Source organism: Gossypium raimondii, chromosome 2 (genome assembly GCF_025698545.1).
Source record: "Gossypium raimondii isolate GPD5lz chromosome 2, ASM2569854v1, whole genome shotgun sequence".
Taxonomy (NCBI): Eukaryota; Viridiplantae; Streptophyta; class Magnoliopsida; order Malvales; family Malvaceae; genus Gossypium; species Gossypium raimondii.
The window spans coordinates 27,010,986-27,034,262 of record NC_068566.1 but is presented as its reverse complement, the minus strand read 5'-3'; the positions used below and the strand labels follow the sequence as shown (position 1 = coordinate 27,034,262).

The 23,277-nt window shown below is 33.5% G+C and overlaps 1 protein-coding gene across 1 annotated transcript; it reads left to right on the top strand.

Annotated features, from left to right (window-relative positions):
* The first annotated feature begins 13,585 nt into the window (after nucleotides 1-13,585).
* LOC105788270 (probable membrane-associated kinase regulator 2) lies at nucleotides 13,586-15,266 on the top strand. Its single transcript, XM_012615071.2, has 2 exons — nucleotides 13,586-14,731; nucleotides 14,836-15,266. The coding sequence occupies exons 1-2, from the start codon at nucleotides 13,597-13,599 to the stop codon at nucleotides 14,874-14,876; spliced, it is 1,176 nt and encodes a 391-aa protein (XP_012470525.1). The 5' UTR covers nucleotides 13,586-13,596; the 3' UTR covers nucleotides 14,877-15,266.
* Nucleotides 15,267-23,277: the final 8,011 nt, after the last annotated feature.

The following is a 23,277-nucleotide window of genomic DNA, read 5'->3' as shown; positions in this document are numbered from 1 at the left end:
CACAGTAATGCTGAGAAACAAATTGCCACCAAAACTGAAGGATCCAGGGAGTTTTACTATACATTGCTCTGTTGGAAACCATTATGTAGGCAAAGCATTATATGACTTAGGTGCAAATATAAATCTAATGCCTATATCTACTTTCAAGAAGCAAGGAATAGGGAAGGCGAGACCTACAACTATCACATTGCAATTAGCTGCTTGTTCATATGCACATCCAGAAGGTAAAATAGAAGACGTGCTAGTAAGAGTTGACAAATTTATTTTCCAGTAGATTTTATTAATCTGGAATGTGAGGCTGATAAAGAGGTTCCAATCATACTTGGGAGACTTTTTCTAGCAACTAGTAGAACATTAGTTGATGTACAAAAAGGTGAATTAACTACAAGAGTTAATGATCAGCAAATAACTTTTAATGTTTTCGATGCTATGAAGTATACGATACAGATGAAAAATGTTGCGCTATTGAGATTGTTAACACAATAGTTCAGGAAGAATTTGCAGAATTTTATCACAATAATTATAATGATGATGCAGACTCATTTGAGGTAATTAAAGTAGAAATGATTGAAGAGCTGGGTGAACTGATGGAAGTTAAGCAAATTGAAATGGATCAATGAGAAGTTTCAAATCATTAAATTTATCAGACCATTCTTTTAAACCTCTTCGACCATCCATAGAAGATCCTCCAATGTTGAAATTTAAGCCTTTATCAGTACATCTAAAGTATGCTTACTTGGGAGATAACAACGCATTGCTAGTAGTTATTTCTACGAAATTGACATTAGACCAAGAGGCTCAATTTTTGAAAGTTTTAAAGAAATTTAAGAAGGCATTGGGGTGGATGTTTGCGGATATCAAAAGAATCAGTCCAGTAATCTGCATAAGATATTACTAAAGGATTGCCATGGCAAATCTACCGAGCAACAGATAAGATTGAATCCCATTATGAAGGAAGTTGTCAGAAAAGAGATTATCAAAAGGCTGGATCTGGAATTCTATACTCAATTTCTGATGGTTATTGGGTAAGCCCTATTCAATGTGTACCTAAAAAAGGGGGTGTCAGTGTGGTAAGCAATGATAACAACGAACTAATTCCTACTCGTACTATCATAGGAAGGAGGGTTTGTATGGATTACTAAAAACTCAACAAAGCAATAAGGAATGACCATTTTCTTCAGTCATTTATTGACCAGGTGTTAGATAGATTAGCAAGGAAAGCCTTCTATTATTTTTTAGATGGTTATTCAGGGTACAATTAGATTGCCATAGCTTATACTGATCAAGAAAAGGCCATATTCACATGTCTTTATGGTACTTTTGCGTCCCGACGAATGTTTTTTGGATTATGCAATGCCCTTACAACATTTCAGCGTTGCATGATGACAATATTTTCTGACATGGTGGAGGAATTTTTAGAAGTTTTTATGGATGACTTCTCAGTGTTTGGGGATACTTTTGAACACTGTTTAAAAAATCTAGAGTTAATTATTTGTCGATGTGAAGAAACCAACCGTATTCTTAATTGGGAGAAATGCCACTTCACAGTCTGTGAAGGCATTGTTCTGGGACATAAAATTTCGCAGCAAGGGATTGCTATCAACAAAGAAAAAATTGAGGTTATTGAGAAATTGCCACAACCCTCCACAGTTAAAGGTATTCGCAGTTTTCTTGGCCATGCAAGATTCTATCGATGATTTATCAAATATTTTTCAAAAATATCCAAACCTCTGTGTACATTGTTAGAACACAATAGATCATTCAATTTTGATGAGTGTGCTTACAAACATTTGAGGAATTGAAAAAGTGGCTAGCCATAGCACCAGTTGGACTTTACCTTTCAAACTTATGTGTGATGCTAGTGATTTTGCCGTAGGGGCAGTAGTTGGGCAAAGAAAGGACAAGGTATTTCATGCTATCTACTACACAAGTCGTATGTTGACAGATTCATAGCTAAATTATACCATCACTGAGAAGAAGCTATTAGTTGTGGCATTTTCCTTCGACAAACTCAGAGCTTATTGAGTGGGCGCCAAAGTTATGGTTTATACGGACCACTCTGCTATTAAGTACTTGGTGACCAAGAAAGACGACAAGCCTAGATCAATTCAATGGATACTACTACTATAGGAATTTGATCTGGAAATTAGAGATAGGAAAGGCACAAAAAATCAAGTGGCAGATCACTTGTTTCGAATTGAACCAGGAAATGAAGACGGTAATAATTAGCACATTCAGGATGATTTCCCAGATGAGCAACTGTTAGTTGCTATGGCTTTACTGTGGTATGTCGATATTGTATATTTGGTGGTTAGTGGATTGCTGCCACCTGACCTCACTAATCAAAGACAAAGGAAATTTATCCATGATGCCAAGCAATATTATTGGGATGAGCCATTTTTATTCAAACATTGTACAGACTTGATAATTCAGAGGTGTGTTCGGATGACGAGATTTAAAGTATTTTATATCATTATCATTCAACACCGTATGGACGACATACCATCCGCAAACAAATGGGCAAGCAAAAGTCTCCAGTAGAGAGATTAAACAAATTCTAGAGAAGGTTGTCAATCCCACTCGCAAAGATTGGTCATCCAAATTGGATGAAGCTTTGTGGGCATATCGCACTGCATTTAAGACACCATTGGGAAGTCGCCCTTCAAGCTTGTTTCTGGGAAACATTGTCATTTGCTCGTTGAACTTGAACATAAGACATATTGGGAAATTAAGAAATTGAATATGGATTGGAGTGCTGCTGGTACTAACCTCCTATTGGAGTTGAATGAGATGGAATAATTTCGAGCACAAGCCTATGAAGATGCCAAGATTTACAAAGAAAAGACTAAACGATGGCATGACAGCAAGATTTAGCCACGAGAATTTGCACGTCGACAACAAGTTTTGCTATTTAATTCCAGGCTTAAATTGTTTCCTGGTAAATTAAAATCTCGTTGGTCTTGCCCATTTGAGATAGTGCATGTCTATTCTCATGAAGCTATAGAAGTCAAAGACAGTAAGACTGGCTCTACTTTCAAAGTCAATGGCCAACGATTAAAGCATTACTTTGGCACTCCGATAATTCGTGATAAAAACTCTATCACTTTTAGAACTGCTGAATATTTTTTTCCTACACTGTTTTATTAATTTACGATTGTTTTTAATTTCTTTGTTTAGTTTATTCAATAAGTTTACTTAAATTTTATTTTCTTTTGTTGTAGGCACATTATGGCTTAGGTTTGAAGAAATCAGCCCATCTAATATATTAGTTAATTTTAGTTTACTAATTTTTTCTATTATTTTTCTTTTCTCGCTCAATTTTTCTTTTTTCTGTGTCAAGGCACAATCTCAAGTTAATCTTATTCCCCACGTCATTGTTATATTTTCTCTCATGTTTTTACTCCATAAAACTATAACGGTCTCACCTTTTTCATTTTCCAATCACAATGCATTTTCTTCTACCTCTGTGCACCCGTAGACATTCTTTAGTAAAATCGCGGAAAAAAAGTATAACCAAAACATATCAAAGAGACCGTTTTGCATGGAAAAATGTTTCTTTTTCCAAGATGCCCCATTTATGGGTTACTCTTAAGCGATCTCTTCGGTCGTGGCGAAGCATGGGTGGCAAATCTTCTATCTCCACCCCGATGACGTTCTCACCAAGGTAGTGAAAGAATTTTATATTCATCTCACCTCTCCTGATAATGCTTTTATATATGTGCATGGTGTCTCGGTATTGTACGATAAAGACACAATCAATGCGCAATATGAGTTATTTGACGGGCCTGACGAACACGCCTAATTTATCAAGACCATGACAACTAAAGGACGCAACCAACTTCTGACAGATTTATGTGTAGAGGGGACGAAATGGACAGTTTCTCAAAATGATTGCTACACCATTGTCCATGTACCGTTGAAGCCTCATTGTAGATTCTGGTATCATTTCTTTAAAACTCGTCACATCCCTTCTACTCACAACTCAACTATTTCAAAAGAACCTCTTATTATTGCACTCGATTATGGCGGGCAAAAAGATCAATGTTGGAAGCATTATCTTTAGAGAAGTCCATCACTGCTCCCAAAAGAATACATGTACCTTAAATTTTTTTACGCTCATTATGGCACTTTGTTGGAGGGTGAAGGTTCCTATTCAAGCGAATGAATACACAACCCTCAATAAAGGATCCATAACAAAGCAAGTCGCCTTGAGATTTTTTGGGGAGGAAATATCAAGGCATCTGGGTTCTACATCTATATCGTCGCCACCTATGAGTCCTGATGCTTCTCCGTCAACATCTTACAGTAACTTTGAGCAGAAAGTGATTAATGCTCTTGAGATGTCGCAACAACAATTTCGAATGATAGAGAAACACCAACTAAGGCTAACCACTGATCTTGGTCGAGCTCAAGAGATAATGGCTATATTTTTGTGGATATGTCCGATGAAGGGATAAGGCCATTAAGAAATCTCTTTAGAAGAACTTTACCCGACCTATGCCTACGTTCCTTATTTTTCCTAAAGAATTGTTGTTGGAATCAGACGATGATTATGAAGATGGAAAAGAAGCCACTGCGGAGAAAAAGACCACAGAAAAAGAAGGAAAATAGGAGAAAACTTAATCTGTGCATATTGAATCTGATAAAGATAAAGCTGATGTGACTCAAATTGTTACACCTGCTAACACTACCACTACATCGAATTCCACTACACCTATGACAGAGCAATAACGTGCGGTTGATCAACTGATTGATAAACTCACAAAGTCAGATACTGATGATGATGACAAGGTGTCAATCAACCAACTAAAAAGGAAGCACTACAAGCGAGCTACTGGGAAATTAATTCAAGTTAATGCTGGTGAAGTGGAAAGGCAATTGTAACCCCTTAGACCCGGCCCAAACGTTATGGCCAAATCTTGAAGATTACATTGGCCATGATGATGGCCCAATAAAATATTTTACAAATTATCTCTTGAAAACCCCTTTGCAAAAACTGAAGGTTGTGTGATTTAATTATTTTTTTTATTTAGAAATTCGATCTTCTGTTCAAATAAATAATGTCAAGATTCAAAAAAAAAAAATCACAGCGAAAATGTCATTTTCAAAATCATAACATTGTTATTGATATTTTGGAAATAATCGATTTTGCAAATATTTTGTGATGGATTTTAAAAAATAATCAAGTATTGAGTTTAAAATCGTTACTTGGTGTCTAATAAATTTTGTTATAAAAATAGTCCATCATTTTAGTTTTATTTCTTCAAATTTTTTAAATTATAATTTAACATAACAAATCATGCAGAAGAGAAAAACCCCAAAACATTATCCAAAGTTCACAAATCAAAAATTTGAACCAAAGTCCCAAAAATAAAGTCCATAAAGCATGAACACAAACTAAAATGTCCAATACCACTACTTGTAAGGTTTTCCAAAAAATAACCAAGAGTACCTTCGTAGCCAAGCCCATCCTAGTCTCGATTATCTGAAATCAAAGTTTAAGGGCGTGAGCTTAAAAATGCTCAATGTAGGTCTTAAATAACAATTATTTCACAAAAATAATTCATTATAACATCATATTAATCAGCCCATAACATATATAAATTACTCAATTATAAATCAAATATGGCAGATTGTGTAATGACGTAATTAATACAACATTTTTAGAATACAATACAGTTATTAGAACTTAAATCCTACCTAACTCCGCTACACGCCACATAGAGTTCCCTATAACTCATCCAACCAATAACACACCAAAATGTGATCTAACCACCAGAAATTGTAGATTTACTGCCAAATACATAATATTGTGACAAGAAAAACATTATAATTTAACATAACAAATCATGCAGAAAAGAAAAACCCCAAAACATTATCCAAATTTCGCAAATCAAAAATCCAAACCAAAGTCCCAAAATTAAAGTCCATAAAGCATGAACAAAAACTAAAATTTCCAATACCACTACTTGCAAGGTTTTTTCAAAAAATAATCAAGAGTACCTTCGTAGCCAAGCCCATCCTAGTCCCGATTATCTAAAATCAAAGTTTAAGGAGGTAAGATTAAAAAGGCTCAATGTAGGTCTTAAATAACAATTAGTTCACAAAAACAATTCATTATAACATCATATTAATCAGTCCATAACATATATAAATTACTCAATTATAAATCAAATATGGCAAATTGTGTAATGACGTATTTAATACAACATTTTTAGAATACAATACAAATATTAGAACTTAAATCCTACCCAACTCCGTTACACGCCATACAGAGTTCCCCATAACTCATCCAACTAATAACACACCAAAATGTGGTCCAACCACCAGAAATTATGGATTTACTGCCAGATACATAATATTATGGACAAGCCACCAGAAATGCAGATCTACTACCAGATACTTCCTTCGTACATTTTCCCACCCCATGCATGAGTTATGGCAACAGAATATATTTTTCAATAGCATGTTTTACATGCGAATCGGATTATTAAAGTATAGCATGCTTAACATGCGAGTTAGATATCATATTTTTGCACTTAATTTCATAATAGCATGCTTTATCAAGCAAATCAGACCATCATAGTAGGGAATAATCAACATACAAATCCTTAGATCAAGATTTAGCAACATATATTATTTCCATATAAATAAGTATACCAAATTTTTAGAAACCATAAATCACATGACCTGAGTGACGAAAATCATATATTATCATACATCTTAGAATCATCCAATAAACCAATCACACCACAGAATCACAGAATTTTGGGATTTACTTACTTGTTATCCTCGCTTATCGGTTTTACCAATTTCAATAAATATATTTGTATTCACATAATCACAATATTAAATATCAATATCCATAAGCAATACACTTACTATATATATAAAAATATTCTTCATCATTATTTATTTAATCATAATATCGAATAATATCACTTAAATCTTTACACCTTAGATTTGATGGATTAAATCTCGATTCCACTTCGAAAGAGATGAATCCAATTTTCCTTGAGTCACTATGTTAAATCAAAATACGTGTTAGTGCTAACCTAATGAAATAAAAATATTCCCTTAAATAAATAATACTAATTCGACACTACTTACGCAAAATGATCGTCAACTATCACCCCTTTCTATAGTTGATGCGTGTATTCCGGGATTTACGAGCATTCTTCAATGATGCACGAAACCGAAAAATTAGATCCTTGTTAAATAAAAATAATACTTCGAAATATAATACTTGCGATAATTCTTCATACTTAAAATTAAACGAAGAGAAAAGGGTTTGGTAACAAAATCCCGAAAAATAGATCAAAGAGGGAGATTAAGCCCTATAATCGGTAAAAAAAAAGAGTTTAAATAAAATAATAATTTGAAAGATGATTTTTAATAAAGAAAAATCAGATTCAGGAGTTTACAAGAGGATTTTTGGAAGGAGGAAAAAAAAGAAGAAAATAAAAATAATCGGCAATGGTACGATGACGGCGATAGTGGGAAAGGAAAGTGGTGTGGCAACCAAGTATGGTGGTGGAGGGGAAGAGATTTGAAGAAAAACGGCTTCAAAAGTGTTAAAAAATAATCGAAAAAAAAGCCAAAAACGGTGGAAGGGAAGGTGGTGGATGGCAAAGGAGGAGAGGAGAGGATAGAAAAAAAAAGAGTAACAAAATGAAAAATGAGGTTTTTGGGAAAGGTAGGGCCAACCAAGGGTAGTCAACAACTCATTTTGGGTAAATTTGGGAATAAAGAGAGTGAAAAAGGGGATTTTGCACAAAAAGGAAAGTAGAAAGGGGATGCGAAAGGAGAATTTGATTCAATAAAAGGAAGGAGAATCTCCCCCTTTTATGGAAAGACATGGACGTAAAGTGGGAGTTTTGACCTTCTAGAATGATCGTCAATTGCAGCTAGGAGGAGAAAATAAATAAAATGAGTGTAGGGGAATTAGAACATGGGACCTCTAACAATTAATTAACACACTAAACCACTAGGATTTTTTCTTCCTTGTGATACAAATTTGCACAATTTAATAAATAAATTCTAGGGCGTGACAACAACCGTGCTACAAACGAATTGCCAAAAAATCAACCCAACCTAATTAGAGTAACCCGATTCCTTCCAAGCTTTTGTTTTTATTTGCAATTTTTTTCATTTTATAACATTTGTTTCATGCATTCATATTTGGTTGTCATTGCAATTTGACATGTTTCATTGTTGATGCACTGAGGATAATGCATCCTTGAGGTTTGCGGGTGTGTTGTGTTGTAAATATAGTATGTAGCATATATATATTTTAATATTCATGCATTTTGTCAATCATTTTTCCATTACATACAAATGTCAAATAACATCCAGACTATACTAAGTATATTGTTACTGGTGATGTTCGATGAGGATAATAACTTTTCGATTAATTTAAAAAATTGTGATAGTTGATTAAGCATGTTTAGCTTAGGATAATTGTTGGAAAATTGATTCCTAAAAGTAGAATAACTTAAGTATCATTGCAATTAATCAGTAGTAGGGTTCTTTTAATGCATTTAGAATTTCTTGAACCTAAATTCAATAATTTGGTTATGAATAATAAGTAATATCATGACGATAGTTTAACACTCCAATGTTTGAAACTGTTGAGTAGGCCAGTAATGCTTTGTTTGCTCCATCGTATTATTGATAAGAGAAACAAGTTCTAATAAGAGTGAGTAAATAAATTATTTGTATTAATAATAATGATTTAAGGACACTCCACTGTAGTTCTAGGCTGAGTAGCTAAGAAGGTAGTTGTTTGCTCCATCCATATTCTAAGTTAAAAGCCTTAGCTCCATGAGTGAACTACATTCAAATTGTGGCATGATATACTACTTGACAATCTAATGTATGCTCCATTGAGATTTTCAAGTAAAGAAACCATGTGATAAGATGAATTCCCTAGAAAGAATATAATAAATAATATTTGTAATTAATGTTTTGAAATGACGGAATAAGTGAGAATAAAGAAACTGAATTTAGAGGAAAGATAACCTAAATACATTAAGAGAGGTCTGCTATAGTCAGAATTGCATAATCATTTAGGAACTTTCATTTTTAGGAAACATTTTCTGCACTTCATTTTTTAAACAAGCCTATAAAACTTGAAAAAAAAATTTAGTAGAAGACTGTTGAGAATGGAGGTATAGAATATATGGCAGATGGTTTAGCAGTATATATATGGTAACTGTGTGTTTTGGCAAATTCATGCATTCATGCATACTCATACATATTTTGCTTGAAGGCAAGTAATAATTCAAGTTTGGAGGTGTGATAACTCTTGAAAAGAGTTATATTTCAAGCCTATAGAATGAATTAATTGTTTGTAATTAAGTAAATATGTTTGTATTTTTAGGGTATTTTTAGAATATTGCATAACAAAGTGTGCTATAAATGTTATTATTTGTTACTTTTATCATTGGGGAAGAAAGGTGTTGGTTGTGGTTGACAGTAGGTGCAAGATGAAGAAGACAAGAGATAAAAGAGTAGGAAAATGAAGGAAGTGAAATAGTGTCATGGCGACATGTTGGTTAGATTTCCAACAAGAATGCCATGGCAATTCCAGGAAGATGATGCAACACTCAGTTCACGTCACTCTCAGCCAGCTATGCTTGTACCAAATAAACCACCCTAAAAAAGAGGAAGCAAAAAGTGTGTGATGAGAGGGAGAGACATACCCTATAAAGGAGGAAGGAGAAAAAAAAAGAGAATCGGGGGGGAGAAGAATTGGAGAGGAGTTTTTTCTCTCTCTGCATCAGATTCTCGTGAAAAATCTCAGAGAAAAAGAGAAGAGAGGGTAGTAGCTTAGAGAGCAAAATAGTCACAGACAAAGGAAATGGAAGAGAAATTTGCCTTAAGTTTTGCATCAAATCTCATTATTAAAGTGAAAGTGTGAGTAGTAAGAACTTCCTGCAATTCTACCTTTATTTTCTGATTTGAACTTTGTGATTCGTAAACTAAAATGACGATGTTTAATAGTTTTTTTTTTGGATTTGAATGTACAACCCACGAGCTAAATCTCATTGGGTTGGAATTATTTGGGTGAATTTTTAATATCTTTAATGCCCATAGTCTGATTTTGAGTAGATTATTGTTTCATTAGATTTGTTATTATTTTTAATGCATGCATGCAAGATCTAGACATAGATGCCTGTATGTATGTTATCAGATCTGATTTAATTCTGGAAAGATTAAATAGATTGGATTATTATCGGTTGATACAAGTATTCGAAAGAATATTTGCAGCACTCTAGACGTAAAAGTTGTGATCTGTACAGAGAAAGGAAGAACAATCTGAATATCATTCTCGAGTTCTGTAGACATACAAAAACTCAGAATGATAGCTTAAAGTCTGGCTCTCGAAAGAAGAAGACTGTAATAGTAAGTCCTTAAGTACTAGGATGGTCAAGATTTTGTCATGGCATTATTCTGATATAAAAAATAAAGCCTGAGTATTTCCAACCTTTATCATTCAATAGTTCAAATATTTCCTACTTATTCTTTGAGAATTACCACAACATTTCAATTGCCCTAACATGTTTTCATTCATAATTGATTTTATTAATTCATTCATTAAATTTCTTTATCAATTTATCGTCTATTTCTTTGTGCAATTTAATTAGCCAATTTCATAGTAATAGCATCACCAATTATTTTAATCAATTCTGATCCCTGTGGAGACGATAATCACTCATCACTTTATTACTTGATTCGATGTGTATACTTGCACATTCGCATTACACATTCACACGCGACAATATGCTTGTCGTCGAAACGAATTAGAGAGGCGACAATTTGTGAGAAATTAATTCAAAATAATAAAATAAGAGATGATTAAAAAATTAAATCAGAATATCGATAAATTTAGAACAAAAAGATTGAGAGAGTTGAAAGAAGGATGTGAATGAAAAAAATAAAATTTGGGGGGTATTTATAGGGTAAAAAAAGTTACGGTTAGCCCCATTAAATCTTTTTTTTTACCGTTGGCTCGGCAACGTTCAAAAAGCCGTTGATTTATTATCGTTAAGGGAAAGCACGTCTAGTTGGGCGCGTTTTCCTGCCACTTGTGAAGAAAGCACGCCCAGCTGGACTCGCTTTCTCTTTCTCTCTCCTAAAATCGGTCTATTTCCCTAATTAAAAAAAATAGCCCAAAGGCTTAACTAAAATGTACATATGATGGGATTTAAACCCACAACAATTGGATTAATAAAAGCTTAAATTTACCACTTGACTAAAGCTTCATTTTAATATATTTTATAATTTATTTTAGGCATAATGCTAAAAATAGCCCCTAACGTTTGGTTGTTTAGTCATTTTGGAACTTTATGTTTTTTTTGGATCATTTTGGCCCCTAACGTTTTTTTTGTTAAATTGGTATATTTTTAACAGACATGCTGGCATGGCCGTTAGTTGACTAACAGTCAACATTAACCACTGACATAATGGTCCAAATGTAATTAAATGTTAAAATGACACTATTTTATCTTATATACCATGTCAGCAAATAATTTTAAAATTATTTTTAAAAAACAATAAAAAAAAAACACTAGTCTCTTCTCCTCAACTCCGTATTTCTTTCCTACATTTCAAGTTTCCTACCACATTTCAAACAAACAAAAAAAAAAACTCACCATATTTCTTCTTCAATCAAAGATTAAAAAAAAATCCCACAAAATATTTTGAAAATAAAAACCCATAATGGGAAAAACAAAGATATGAAGAATATTCAACAGGCTACTGAAGAAAGAATCATGGAGGTGGAAGTACGTTTTAGGGCCGACTTTCAAATGGAAGAGACTAAACATTCATCACTTTTCTTTCATTGACGATTTGCTTTTCAAAATCACTTCCATTTTCGAAGCGATTTTCTTGGTTTCTACTCTCTATTTCTTCTATCTTTGTTGTATATGTATCTATCCCTGGGTTCTTTTTCGGGCATTTTCTTTTGGGTTCAAATCTGGGAAAATAAAGATCCAATATGGGTTCTTTTTATAATGATTTAATATCAATGGCTAATACAATAAGAAGGAAGAAAAAAAATTTCATGGAATAAGATATGGGTTTTTTATTCTTTTGCTCTTTCTTTGTGTTTTAGATTGCTGGGTTTGAGTTTGAATTTTTGAGATGAGGATGGGGATGATATGGGTTAGTAAAGGAAATGAGAATTAAGTTTAATTTATTTGCAGATTTTGGGGGTTTTCATTCGCTATGGGGTTTAGTGGATCCAAATTTTCTTTATTGGATAAGTAATTACTTTTGTAAACAACAATAAAGGTTAATGAACCCAGAACTTATCTCTTGGCCATGACTTCCTTTATACCAAACCAAAAATAATAAAGGTTTATGCTTGTCTTGTAAGGTCTTTTAAATTTTGAATTTGGTGTAAGAATTTTAAGAACAGGTTTCGAATTTTAAGAACAGATTCCTTTAATACGGTAAACAATGGAGAAGAAGAAACAGAGGTGATGATGATGGTTTTAAAATAATTTTAATAATTTTAAAAACAGGTTTCAAAAACCCAGAAAATGATTAAGGAGGCTTTTGAAGGGGAACGGAGATGATGATGATGAGGAACAATGAAGATGATGATGATGATTTTAAAATCATTTTAATAATTTTTTAAAATAATTTTAAAATCATTTGTTGATATAAGACAAAATTGTGCAACGTCAGCATTTAATTATATTTGGACCACCACGTCAACGATTAATGTTGACCATTAGTCAACTAGCGGCCACATCAGCATATCCGTTAAAAATAGATTAATTTGACAACAAAAAAAAGCGTTAGGGGCCAAAGTGATTCAAAAAAAAATAAAGGGTCAAAGTGACTAAACAACCAAATATTATGGTATTATGCCTTTATTTTAATATACAAAATTTATTATCTCCAACAATTGTATATTTATACTTGTATATTTACTATTATTTAAGCTCCTAATTGAGTTGGGGTCATAAGTCAACTAGGCACCAACCCATTTAGGAAATTATGGGAATATCTTGTAATTAAAATAAGTTACATAACTTGACGATATTTTAGTCTTTTCATTTTAACAAAATCAATAAAAATATGCATATGGTGAGATTTAAATCCACACTAATCAAATTAGTAAAACATTAAATTTACCACACAATCAAAGCTTTATTTTAATATGTTTTATACATTTTTGTAATATGTATAAATTATTATCTACATCGCTTATATATCTATACTTCTATAGTATTATTTAAGCTCTTATTAGAAAAATTATGAAAATATCTTTCAATAATTAAATAATTTATATTATTTGAGGGTATTTTAATCTTTTATTTTAATAAAACTAATAAAATATACATATAATTAAATTTAAATCCGTATAATTAAATTGATAAAACCTTAAATTTACCACTCTTCTTTTTATTATGATTAATTAATTAAATTATTTATTGTGTTATAATTAAGTTGTAGATTCATCACCCTTGATTTTCACTTGTATTATATTAATATATATTAGCACATATTTTAATTAAGCTTATAAAAGAAGATTAAACTTCCTTCCTTCTTGCCTGCTAGAAAAGGTTACCCCCTTCTATGTTCACTCTGCTGCACTTCCCATTACCCCTAAACCCTCCCACTTTCTCTCACTCCCTCCTTTTTTTCACTTTACTTTTTCTATTTCAAAAACCCCATTCAAATTTTATCTTCTTTTTCTCTATACTGGCTCTCCCAACTATGGAAGCTTTTAGCTTGCTTAAGTATTGGCGAGGCGGCGGCAGCGACGGTACCAATGCTTGTGTTAACACACGTTCCTCCGCCAGTTCTGGTTGCACAACGACCACGATTGTCACGGCGGCCACTACTCATCTGGCAGTGGATACTGACGACGACGACGATGGACCTTTCTTTGACTTAGAATTTTCAGTTCCTGATGAGGATGAATCTGAGGACAACGAAGAAGATAATGTTGAAGATGATGAAAGTGAGGTTGATACCAAACCTGACGGTGGTTACTCCGATGGTGAAAGTGAAACTGAGTTCGACTTTGCAGTACCCGTTGAGTCGAACTCTTCTTTGGAGTCAAAGCCTCAACAATGCACTGTCTCATTGTTGAAATCAGCTGCTAAGGTTCGTGTTTTTTTGTTGAAGTTGAAGAAGACGAAGCTTAACTCAAATGAAAAAACAGAGCCGCCAAAAAAGCAAGTAGGAAGCGACAGTACTAACAAGAAGTACAACAAGAACAGGTTTTTTACAGTGAAGTTCAAGGTTGAAGAGGTTCCTATAATGTCTCTGTTCTCCAAAGACAACGGTAAGTCTCAAAAACAGCAAAGCTCCGACGGTTCTGTTTCCGATGAAAAGAGATTCTCCAAAGATGTAATGCAACGATACTTAAAGAAAGTCAAGCCACTTTATGTTAAGGTTTCGAGAAGGTACGGTGAGAAATTAAAGTTTTCAGGGCAGTTAAACCCACCGTCTACGGTGGCTAAAGAACCAGTTGGAGAGAATGAGGTGCACTTGAAGAGCAGCAAGCGTGTGAATGTTCCAGCGGGACTTAGAGTGGTTTGTAAGCATTTGGGAAGTAATAGATCAGCTTCCTCCGCCGTAGCGGCTGCTCCTCCTCCGTCGTCGGTGGTTTCGTCCAAGAGGAGAGATGATTCTCAGTTGCAGCAAGAGGACGGCGTTCAAAGCGCCATCTTGCATTGCAAAAGATCCTTCAATCGTTCTCCAGGTACTTCATTTAAAAGCTCATTACTTGTTACTTCAAAAAAAAAAAAATCAGCCTTTTTTGTTTTACCATCTCTGTTACTGAACCATTATTTTTGTTTATTGTAGATTCTTCCATGTCGTCAAGCTCTAATGAAAAATCGGAGTAATTTGAAGCATGAAATGGTGGAAAAAATTCCCGTGTGTGTAAAGTAAAGGCAAGCTAGTTTAGTTTCTTTTGCAATTCTCTCACTATTTTGTAGCTGAAGGGTTCCTGTTTCTGGGAAAGTGAGAAGAATCAGATCCTTTGTATCTATCTTTGAAAAGGAAAAAAAAGGATGTTATGCAAATGCAGGCTCCATTATTATCACCAAATTTAATTTCGGATAATGTTGTAATTCATGGTCAAAAAAATAGAAAAGTGGGGAACCAAAGCAGGGAAAAAGGAACAGACAGCAAGCAAATTCCCACAATTGTAAATGTTAATTATGACGACCATGCAATTTATAATGTCAATCTTGGTTTATGAAATTATTCTTATAAATAATACAATTACTGTAGCCCAAGGAGTGTGCCCTGATGACTTATAACGCCATACCTACGACTTATGTGAAATGGGCCTATGTACTAAAAATTTATTCCCCATGTTTGCTCAATTCTATATCAACTGACTTGCTATAAATTTTCTTTTTTAATTGATACATTATATTTTATTAAAATATTATTGATAATTTAGATAAAATATATTATAATCCGACTCAATTCATAAAAAACTCAATCATCTTAAAGAAAATTCATGTATTTTTTTTTAACTATTACGTGGTTGAAGGAGTTCAAAAGATATTGGTTTTTTTACGGTTGGTTTTTCATGAGTTTGAACTATGGGTAAACTAATTGAGTATGATATATTTTATTTAAATTATCAATAATTTTAGTAGAGGAATTAAAATAAATTTTAACTCCTGGTAGACTTTGACTGAACCGCAAGTGGACGAAATAATCAACTTGCTTTTTGTATTTAAATCTGATACCTCATTCTTCAACGTGGTATTCCCAATTGGTGTGCGTGGAATCAGTTTATCTCAAGCTGTAACGATATTTCGTCAACTAGTTTACCTCAAGCCGTTACGAAAAATGACGGGGCACCAAATGACGAACACATGGCATTATTATCATTTTAAAATTTCTCTCAAATTCCATTTTATTCTTCATTTAACATTAAAAAACATTTGTTTCCTTTGTATTTTCCATTGTCGCCCAACCTTCCCTCCATCCCCACCTTCCTCATCAGTATTGTTTCTTTTCCCCCCTTTCGTTTTTCTTTCCTTTTGTTTCTCCTAAAGCTTTAGAGGCTAGAATTCTCCTTGGTGATCCATGGTGCTGCTTTTGGTGGTTCGTTCCTTACCTTTTCTTGTTGGCAGAATCGAAGCGGCGGTAACGGCGAATGCCATCTTTGATTTCTTGTTGGGCATGTCAGCGGTGGTTGAATTTCTCGGCGTTGTTCTAGCAGGAGAATCAAATCTCGGTCGGCGGTTGGTGGCCGGGCTCGATAGTGTTAGAATAAGGTTTCGGAGATGGTGGCAAGAAAATTGGGAATGAGATGGGCAATTTCAGCGCCATCACTTTTAGCTTTCAGTGAAGAAAGCAAAAGCTGGAACTAAGCACCAAGAAGAAAAAAACTTTTTATCAATGTCCTTTGGTTGTGCTTTAGTTATATTACTTTTATTTTAGGGAAAAATAAAATAAGTCGGCCTGGGTCTGTTTATAATAGTTTGATTATGGTATTTGGTTTGTAATTAAGGAGTTCTGGTGATGATTAACGAACAACTTAGTGGATGAAGCTTTGATTGCATGAGCATGGAGAATTTGCTTAGGTGTTCTTCCCTACTACACAAAAGGTCATATCTTTTGCAAGTATTTCCTTTGTCGCCGGAAAATAACCTCACCGGAATTTGGAAATGGCTGCTGGGCTTTGAGATTTCTTATCAGGATATGAAAAATTATGAATTTTCCGATAAAAACTAGAGTTTTCCGCTCACCGGATTTATGTTTCGAAGAACATAGAAAATGAAACAAAGGAAAAATGAAATAAAGGAAATTTAAAAATATATATATAATGCCACATGTCAATTATGGATTGATCATTTAGAGCCACCTCATTTTCCGTACCGGCTTGGCTTGGGTTAAACTAGTGGACGGAACTATTTCATATGTACCAAATCGGGAAAAAAAAGATATATCATATTGAGGAATGAGGTATTGTTCAAATATCAAACTGCATATTAATCTTATATTTTTTATACAATTCTTACTATTATCAATAACTTTTTAAAATTTTAAATTGGAGGATAATATGCGCTTAAACGTTAGAACTAAGATAGTCAGTATTGTATCGATGAGCATACTATTTTTGTCTCGGTACAAGTACAAACAGGTATTGGTGTATTTTAGTATATTATTTTCGGTTTATGGATGTTTTTATTTTTACACACACATTTATTTATTTGGCTTAGTATTTGGTACAGTTTGTCGTAAATACAAAAGTACTGAACGTGCTTTTTAAAAAAATTTAGGTTCGAAATTTTTGAAAGATTTCTTTACAAAAACGGAAAAAAACATATTTTTTCTTTGATCTTCTCAAGAGGGTGTTTTTTTTTTTTTGCTTTGCGAAAGTTTTATCTGAGAAGAATTTAGTATTTGGATATTATTTATATCAATGCTCAAGTTAATCATTCAAGATTGGTTATGAAATTAAATAAATTCAATTACAATAAAAATGAGAATTTTCCAAAGTGATGAAAAGATATCAAACGAATTTATTCATTTATAGTATTAAATGTTCATGTAGTAAGAATAAGAGGGGATTGGCTGAGTATTCTGCTCTCTTTTTTTCGAGTCTTGTTTAGGGAATAAATAAAATTTTAAATGGATACATAGAGAAAGTCGTGTGCAATGAAAAATGCAAGCACAATTTGGGGAGGGATTTTTTATTCTTTAACTTTTTTATTTAATTTAATTTTAATAAGGAAATTATCTACTCCATCCGACTAGCTCTGGGTTTGAGTCTCGGGCAACCCATTTTTATTATCATATTGAAATGCTAAGCAATGATTTCAACCTCAGAAGTTAATCGTACTTTAGCAACTTTACGTAAGGCAGAGTTTTAGTTTTTAAGGATGATAGTGGAAAAGTTGACAGATAAGTCACTCTTACTGTCACTCTATAAAACCGTATAGATTTTCATCTCATACGACTTATTGTTCAATTCTTTTGAAGTCATCGGGTCATTTTCCTTGTTCTAGAATCTCCTCCCTTCTTCCACTATATCCCGAAAAGTAGCTAGGACAAATTCAACCACGTTTTCATGTTCCAATTGAACACTTTCTATTTTTTATTATTCTCAAAAGAGAATTTTTTTTTACCAAACATCTGCAGATCCAATAAGATAATCTTATAATAAGAAAAACAGATCTTTCTTAATCAATCCCTTTGCCCTTTATTCGTCGGGAATCAGAAAGATCCTTTTTAAGTTTGAATTTGTTCATTTGGAATTTGAGTTCTTCTACTTCATTTTTATTTCCTTATTTATTATTTTTATTATTTACCTTATTTTATTTTATTCCCTTCCATTATTCCTTAAGTAATATAGGTTTGATCCTATAGAATCTGACCCATTTTCTCATTGAGTGAGGGGTACGAAATAAATCAGATTGATTTTTCGATCAAAAGCAATATATGAAATCTTCAATTTTTTCCTCTTTCTCTATCCCTATCTCATAGGTACAACATTTGAATCAATAGAGAACCTTTTCCTCTGTATCTATGTAACGCCCCAAATTTTTGGATTTTTAGGTGTATATGTTTAATGAATAATTTAATTTGGTGTGTTGGTTAAATGCCTTGATGTATGTTTAGGTCCTAAGTTTGATTTCCTTGCTTTTAATTTTTACAATTATTTCGGCCTTATGATAAGCTTAAGCTAGTGGGTTTATTTTATATTTCTTGTTGAGTTATGATAAAATGAATATGTTGGGTTAGTGGTTAAGTGTTTGTTAGTTATCATTTAGTCTTGTGTTCAAATCCTATGGGTTGCAAGTGGGAAATATTTTTGCTTGGGTTTTTGTTGTGTAATAGAGATTTATTTTGATTCTATAAAAATTCAGTGGTAGAATTTGGATTAAGTTAAATATTTTTATTTTATTTTATTTTATTTTATTTTATTTTTATCACACAAAATCCCTATATTTCCTCCTTTCCAAACCATCTACTCCCCTCTCCATATTTTTTCCCTATTTTGTTTATTGAAGTTTTCATCTTTTTCTTCTTCTTTCTTGAATTGTTGTTTTGTGTTTTTTTGTTTGTTTGTTTCCATTTAATCATTGTGGGGTTATCGGTTGATTCCTCTTTTGTGATCGTAAACAATATAAGTGTAAATAAATGTTGTTAATTCTTTTTTCCATTATTCTTGGGTTACCTATTCTTTGTTCAAGGTAAGGCTTTTATTAGAGTTTGTTCTCGTTCTTATTAGTAACTAGTGTTCCTGTGCTTTGGATAGGTGAGGGGTGCGCAAATTAAACTCCTCTAGTGGAATAATCTTCAGTTTGGATGCCGTTTCAAAGAAGTAAGTACTTGGGTGTTGTTTGGATCTAAAATTTGGGGTTAAAGAGGCGTGTTAGATGAGTTTTTCTTCAAGTAATTAGTATGAATTGTCGATTGTATGTAGGTATCGTGAGTTCCTTGCTGTGTGGTCGATCAATTTCACTACTAGGTGTGTAAACTAACCTGGGAAACTCATTGAAAATTCAGAAAAATTGCAGAACTGGGTTGTTTTTCAAAATTGCTCAGTGTCACACGGTCGTGTGGCAAACTGTATGACAGACCGTGTGCACCACTCGGCCGTGTGGTAGGCCATGTGGAGCACACGGCCGTGTGAAATCTTACAGCCTGTGTCGTTGGGCCGTATAGAGCACATGGTCGTGTGAAACTTTACGGACCGTATAGGTAGGCCGTGTGGACTGTACGAGCCAGATTTTTAGTCCGTATAGGCCCGTTTGGAAAAAAATTTAGGCTCGATTAGGGCCGTTTGAAAGACTTGAGTTTGGGTTTGTAGGCATCGTACGGGGCCGAAAAAGCATAAGTTTTAGTATGTAGTAATATATGGATAAGCTCAGGAAATATGTTAAATACGATGCTTTTTGATTAAACCAAATGCTATGTGATGATCTATATGAATATATTTGAGTATGCATGTTATGTGATGTATGCCTTATGTTTGTATGATATATGATTATGACATGCATGTGTTCTGGGGGTGGGTTATGAAATGATAGAGGAAGTATTATATGGCAGTTTACATTGCAATTATGGCAGCTAGGTCACAAATTTATGTATGGCAACTCAGCTACGAATATATGAATGGTACATCGCCACAAATTGGTGTGATTGGATGGATGGACTCTTGTAGTCCTATATGGTGTGATTGGTTGGACGAAGATGGTACGTAGCGGATGGGGGTAGGACATGATATGATATGATATGATATGATTCGTATACAATCTGACATTTTAAGAAATAATATGAGATAGGCAATGAGACGTTCTGATACATAGACATGTTTATATTGAAATTATGGGTCAAATCACACACTGAGCTTAAAGCTCATGTTTTTGCTTGATTTGTTTTAGGTGACCCTCTGACTTAGGATTGGATGGCGACTCCGGAGCTTGAGTTTCACATTTTTTATTTAAGTGATATGGACTATATTTTTGTTTAATATGGACATTTTGGACTTTTCTTAGGTTTTTGTTTATTTTCGGATATTTTATGGTTTGTTTAGATCATCAGGACTATTCTGGTATTTATTATACAAAATCCTTTATCTTTTAATGACGCTTAACTCAAGATAACTAAAAATAAACCGCGGTTTTATAAATGATACGCTTAACTCAAGACTCATTTGCTTCTTTTGTTGGTACGATGTAACCTTCATAATTCGATCGTAATGTTTAGGTCGGGTATAGGGTGCTACAATTTATATGAATTGATATTATTATATTCCAATTCTTTATTGATACCCCTAAGGTAAATTTTGAATTGGATCCCAAATTGACGGGTTACTGTAAGCTTATCCATGCATTTATGCAATCTTTGAATAGGAGTCCATTTTTTGAAAGATCTTGGCTTTCGTTGTCACACTCTCTTTTGGCGAGTTGGTAATGTTCGGGAAACGGAGCTGGCGAAGACCGCCAAAGATGCAAGACTTAGATAGGATTAAAGTTGATAAACTTCATGGCGAAATGTTTCGTCGAACATCACCGAGTTTGCAGAATCTCATTTCGCAGACGGATGAGTTCTTTATTATGGCGAGAATCTTATTTGGCAAACTCTCTAGCTAATAAGTTCGCCATTCGTGTTTTTGTGTAGCCATTAGTGTGAGTGTTGTGGATAGTGAGACATATTTAAGTCATCTAGCATCCTAATAGAGGTAACATGTCCATAAATAGGACACTTAGGGAGCATTGTAGGTTGTAATTAATTAGTAAAAGCGTGTGAGAATAATTACTGATTAGAGTTAACCTTGTGTGAGATTTGGGTCAAAGATAGCTATATATAGGATAACCTGGTAGTGGAGAGAAAAATTCCATTTCATCTTCTCTACTAGCCTTTGTTATCATCTAAAAAAACCAGAAATGTTCTTCATCGTTAACGAAAGTGCTATATGTCAAGCTTATAGAAGGTTTTATCTTTAGTTGTTTGCTGGTAAACTTTGAAATCATTCTCTAAGTCTTACCAGATAGAAAGAAGTTGGTGTAAGAGCTTTTCAGTAAGGTTTTCATTTTTAAATACTGTATGGAAAGGAAATTTCCATCCATAAATTGTTTGCATGTCTACAGATTCATGTTATTTCATTAAAAATTGGTTGTTTTTTATATTTAAATAATTTATTTTATTATTTTAGCCAAAAAAACGAGAGAAGGTCCTAACGATAAAGGGAAACATCCTGTTGAATAGAAAAAGCTTTAGGTGAAGATTTCTGGTGAGCTTCTTTGTACTACTATAAGTCTGTTATTTATTTTATTTCATTAAACCCCTCTTACTATATAGCTAGGTAAGTGGCTTTAACCTTTGGTCTTGATACTCGTGTATAAGGAGATGTATTTAAGGAGTTGATGTATGTAATGTTACAGAACGTGAAACGGAAACAGAAGTTATGCATGTGCATTGATATAAATACTCATTCCTTGGTGCACAAGCTCCGTATCCAAAGTGTTGTAAGAAGGTAGCGGAGGTTGTTGTGTATGATGATGAAAAGAAGACATAGAAAATTTGTTTTGCCTCTAGTATGGCACTTTAGTGCAAACCGTGACTAGTGAAAACCTGAACTTGCGGGGGAACATTTACGTGTTTGAAATACAAGGAGAGATGATGGGGTACGAAGTTTATGACTGTAAATGGCTCTAAAGGAATGATATTAAAGATACAGGAAAAATGGTTCTTCGAAACTAGGATCAGAAACTAGCACAAGGAAGGAGTATAACGATAAAAAGGGTACATATTGTGTAAATAAAAGGATAGTCCGCCAATGTGGCATATAAATAGAGTTATGATGCTGGTCTCAAAAAATGGATAGTGTCCGCTATAAGGCTGAGTTTGTTTGAGGAAGTATCCATTTTGGAAAAAAAGAGTTGTATCCGTCTGATGTGGCGTAGCTTTTTGTTAGATTAAGTCTTAGTCTCTTTATGTTTGTTGAACCCTAGTGTGGGATTATATTTCCTTAGAACTCACTAAGTTCTCACGAACTTACCTAGTTGTTTCCTTCTTACTTTTAGGATTTTAGAATTGGACGTTGTCGTAGCAAGGAACCAACCAGACTTGCACCTATTATAGGTCATCTCTTACTTTAGTGTAACATGTATTTTCTAGGGTATTAGGACATTTTTAGTGGCCACCAGATTGAGATTTATAGTTTACAATTGAAAACGATATTTTGTAACTATGGATGTTTATCTATAGTATTGCTAGGCTTTTGATGAAAGGTTTTATATGATGTTTGGTTATGGAAATGAGTTTTAAACTGTTGTTTGAGCGATAATTCATTTACGTTTTTTTACTCAAAGTCATGAATGATTATGAAGTGTCCGCTAAATGTTGTTAACTTGTATCTCCACTATAAGTGGCATAGTATTATCTTAAATGGCTTTCAACTTATTATAAGTTTCCAAAATCAGGGCATTGCTTTAGTAAGCTGGTTACCGCCAAGTTAGGATACTGGTTTCAAATATTGTAGTCAGTTCAATGGTTTTAACTTGTGATGCTCCATACCCGGATTCGATGATCGAGATAAGTGTGAGGTGTTACATTTGTGCTTTGGTGAGTCTCTGAGATCCTTCCGACGACCTATGTTGTGTTGAAGGGATATCTATATGATCTGACCGGTTGTGTAAAGCCTAGAATAGCAACGGAATCGAGAAAACTATACAAAAAAGATAATTCTTTTCTCTCTATTATATTAGTATTTTATATTCTATTAGTATTAAATTAGTATTAATTAGTTATCCCGGTTCAGTGAGT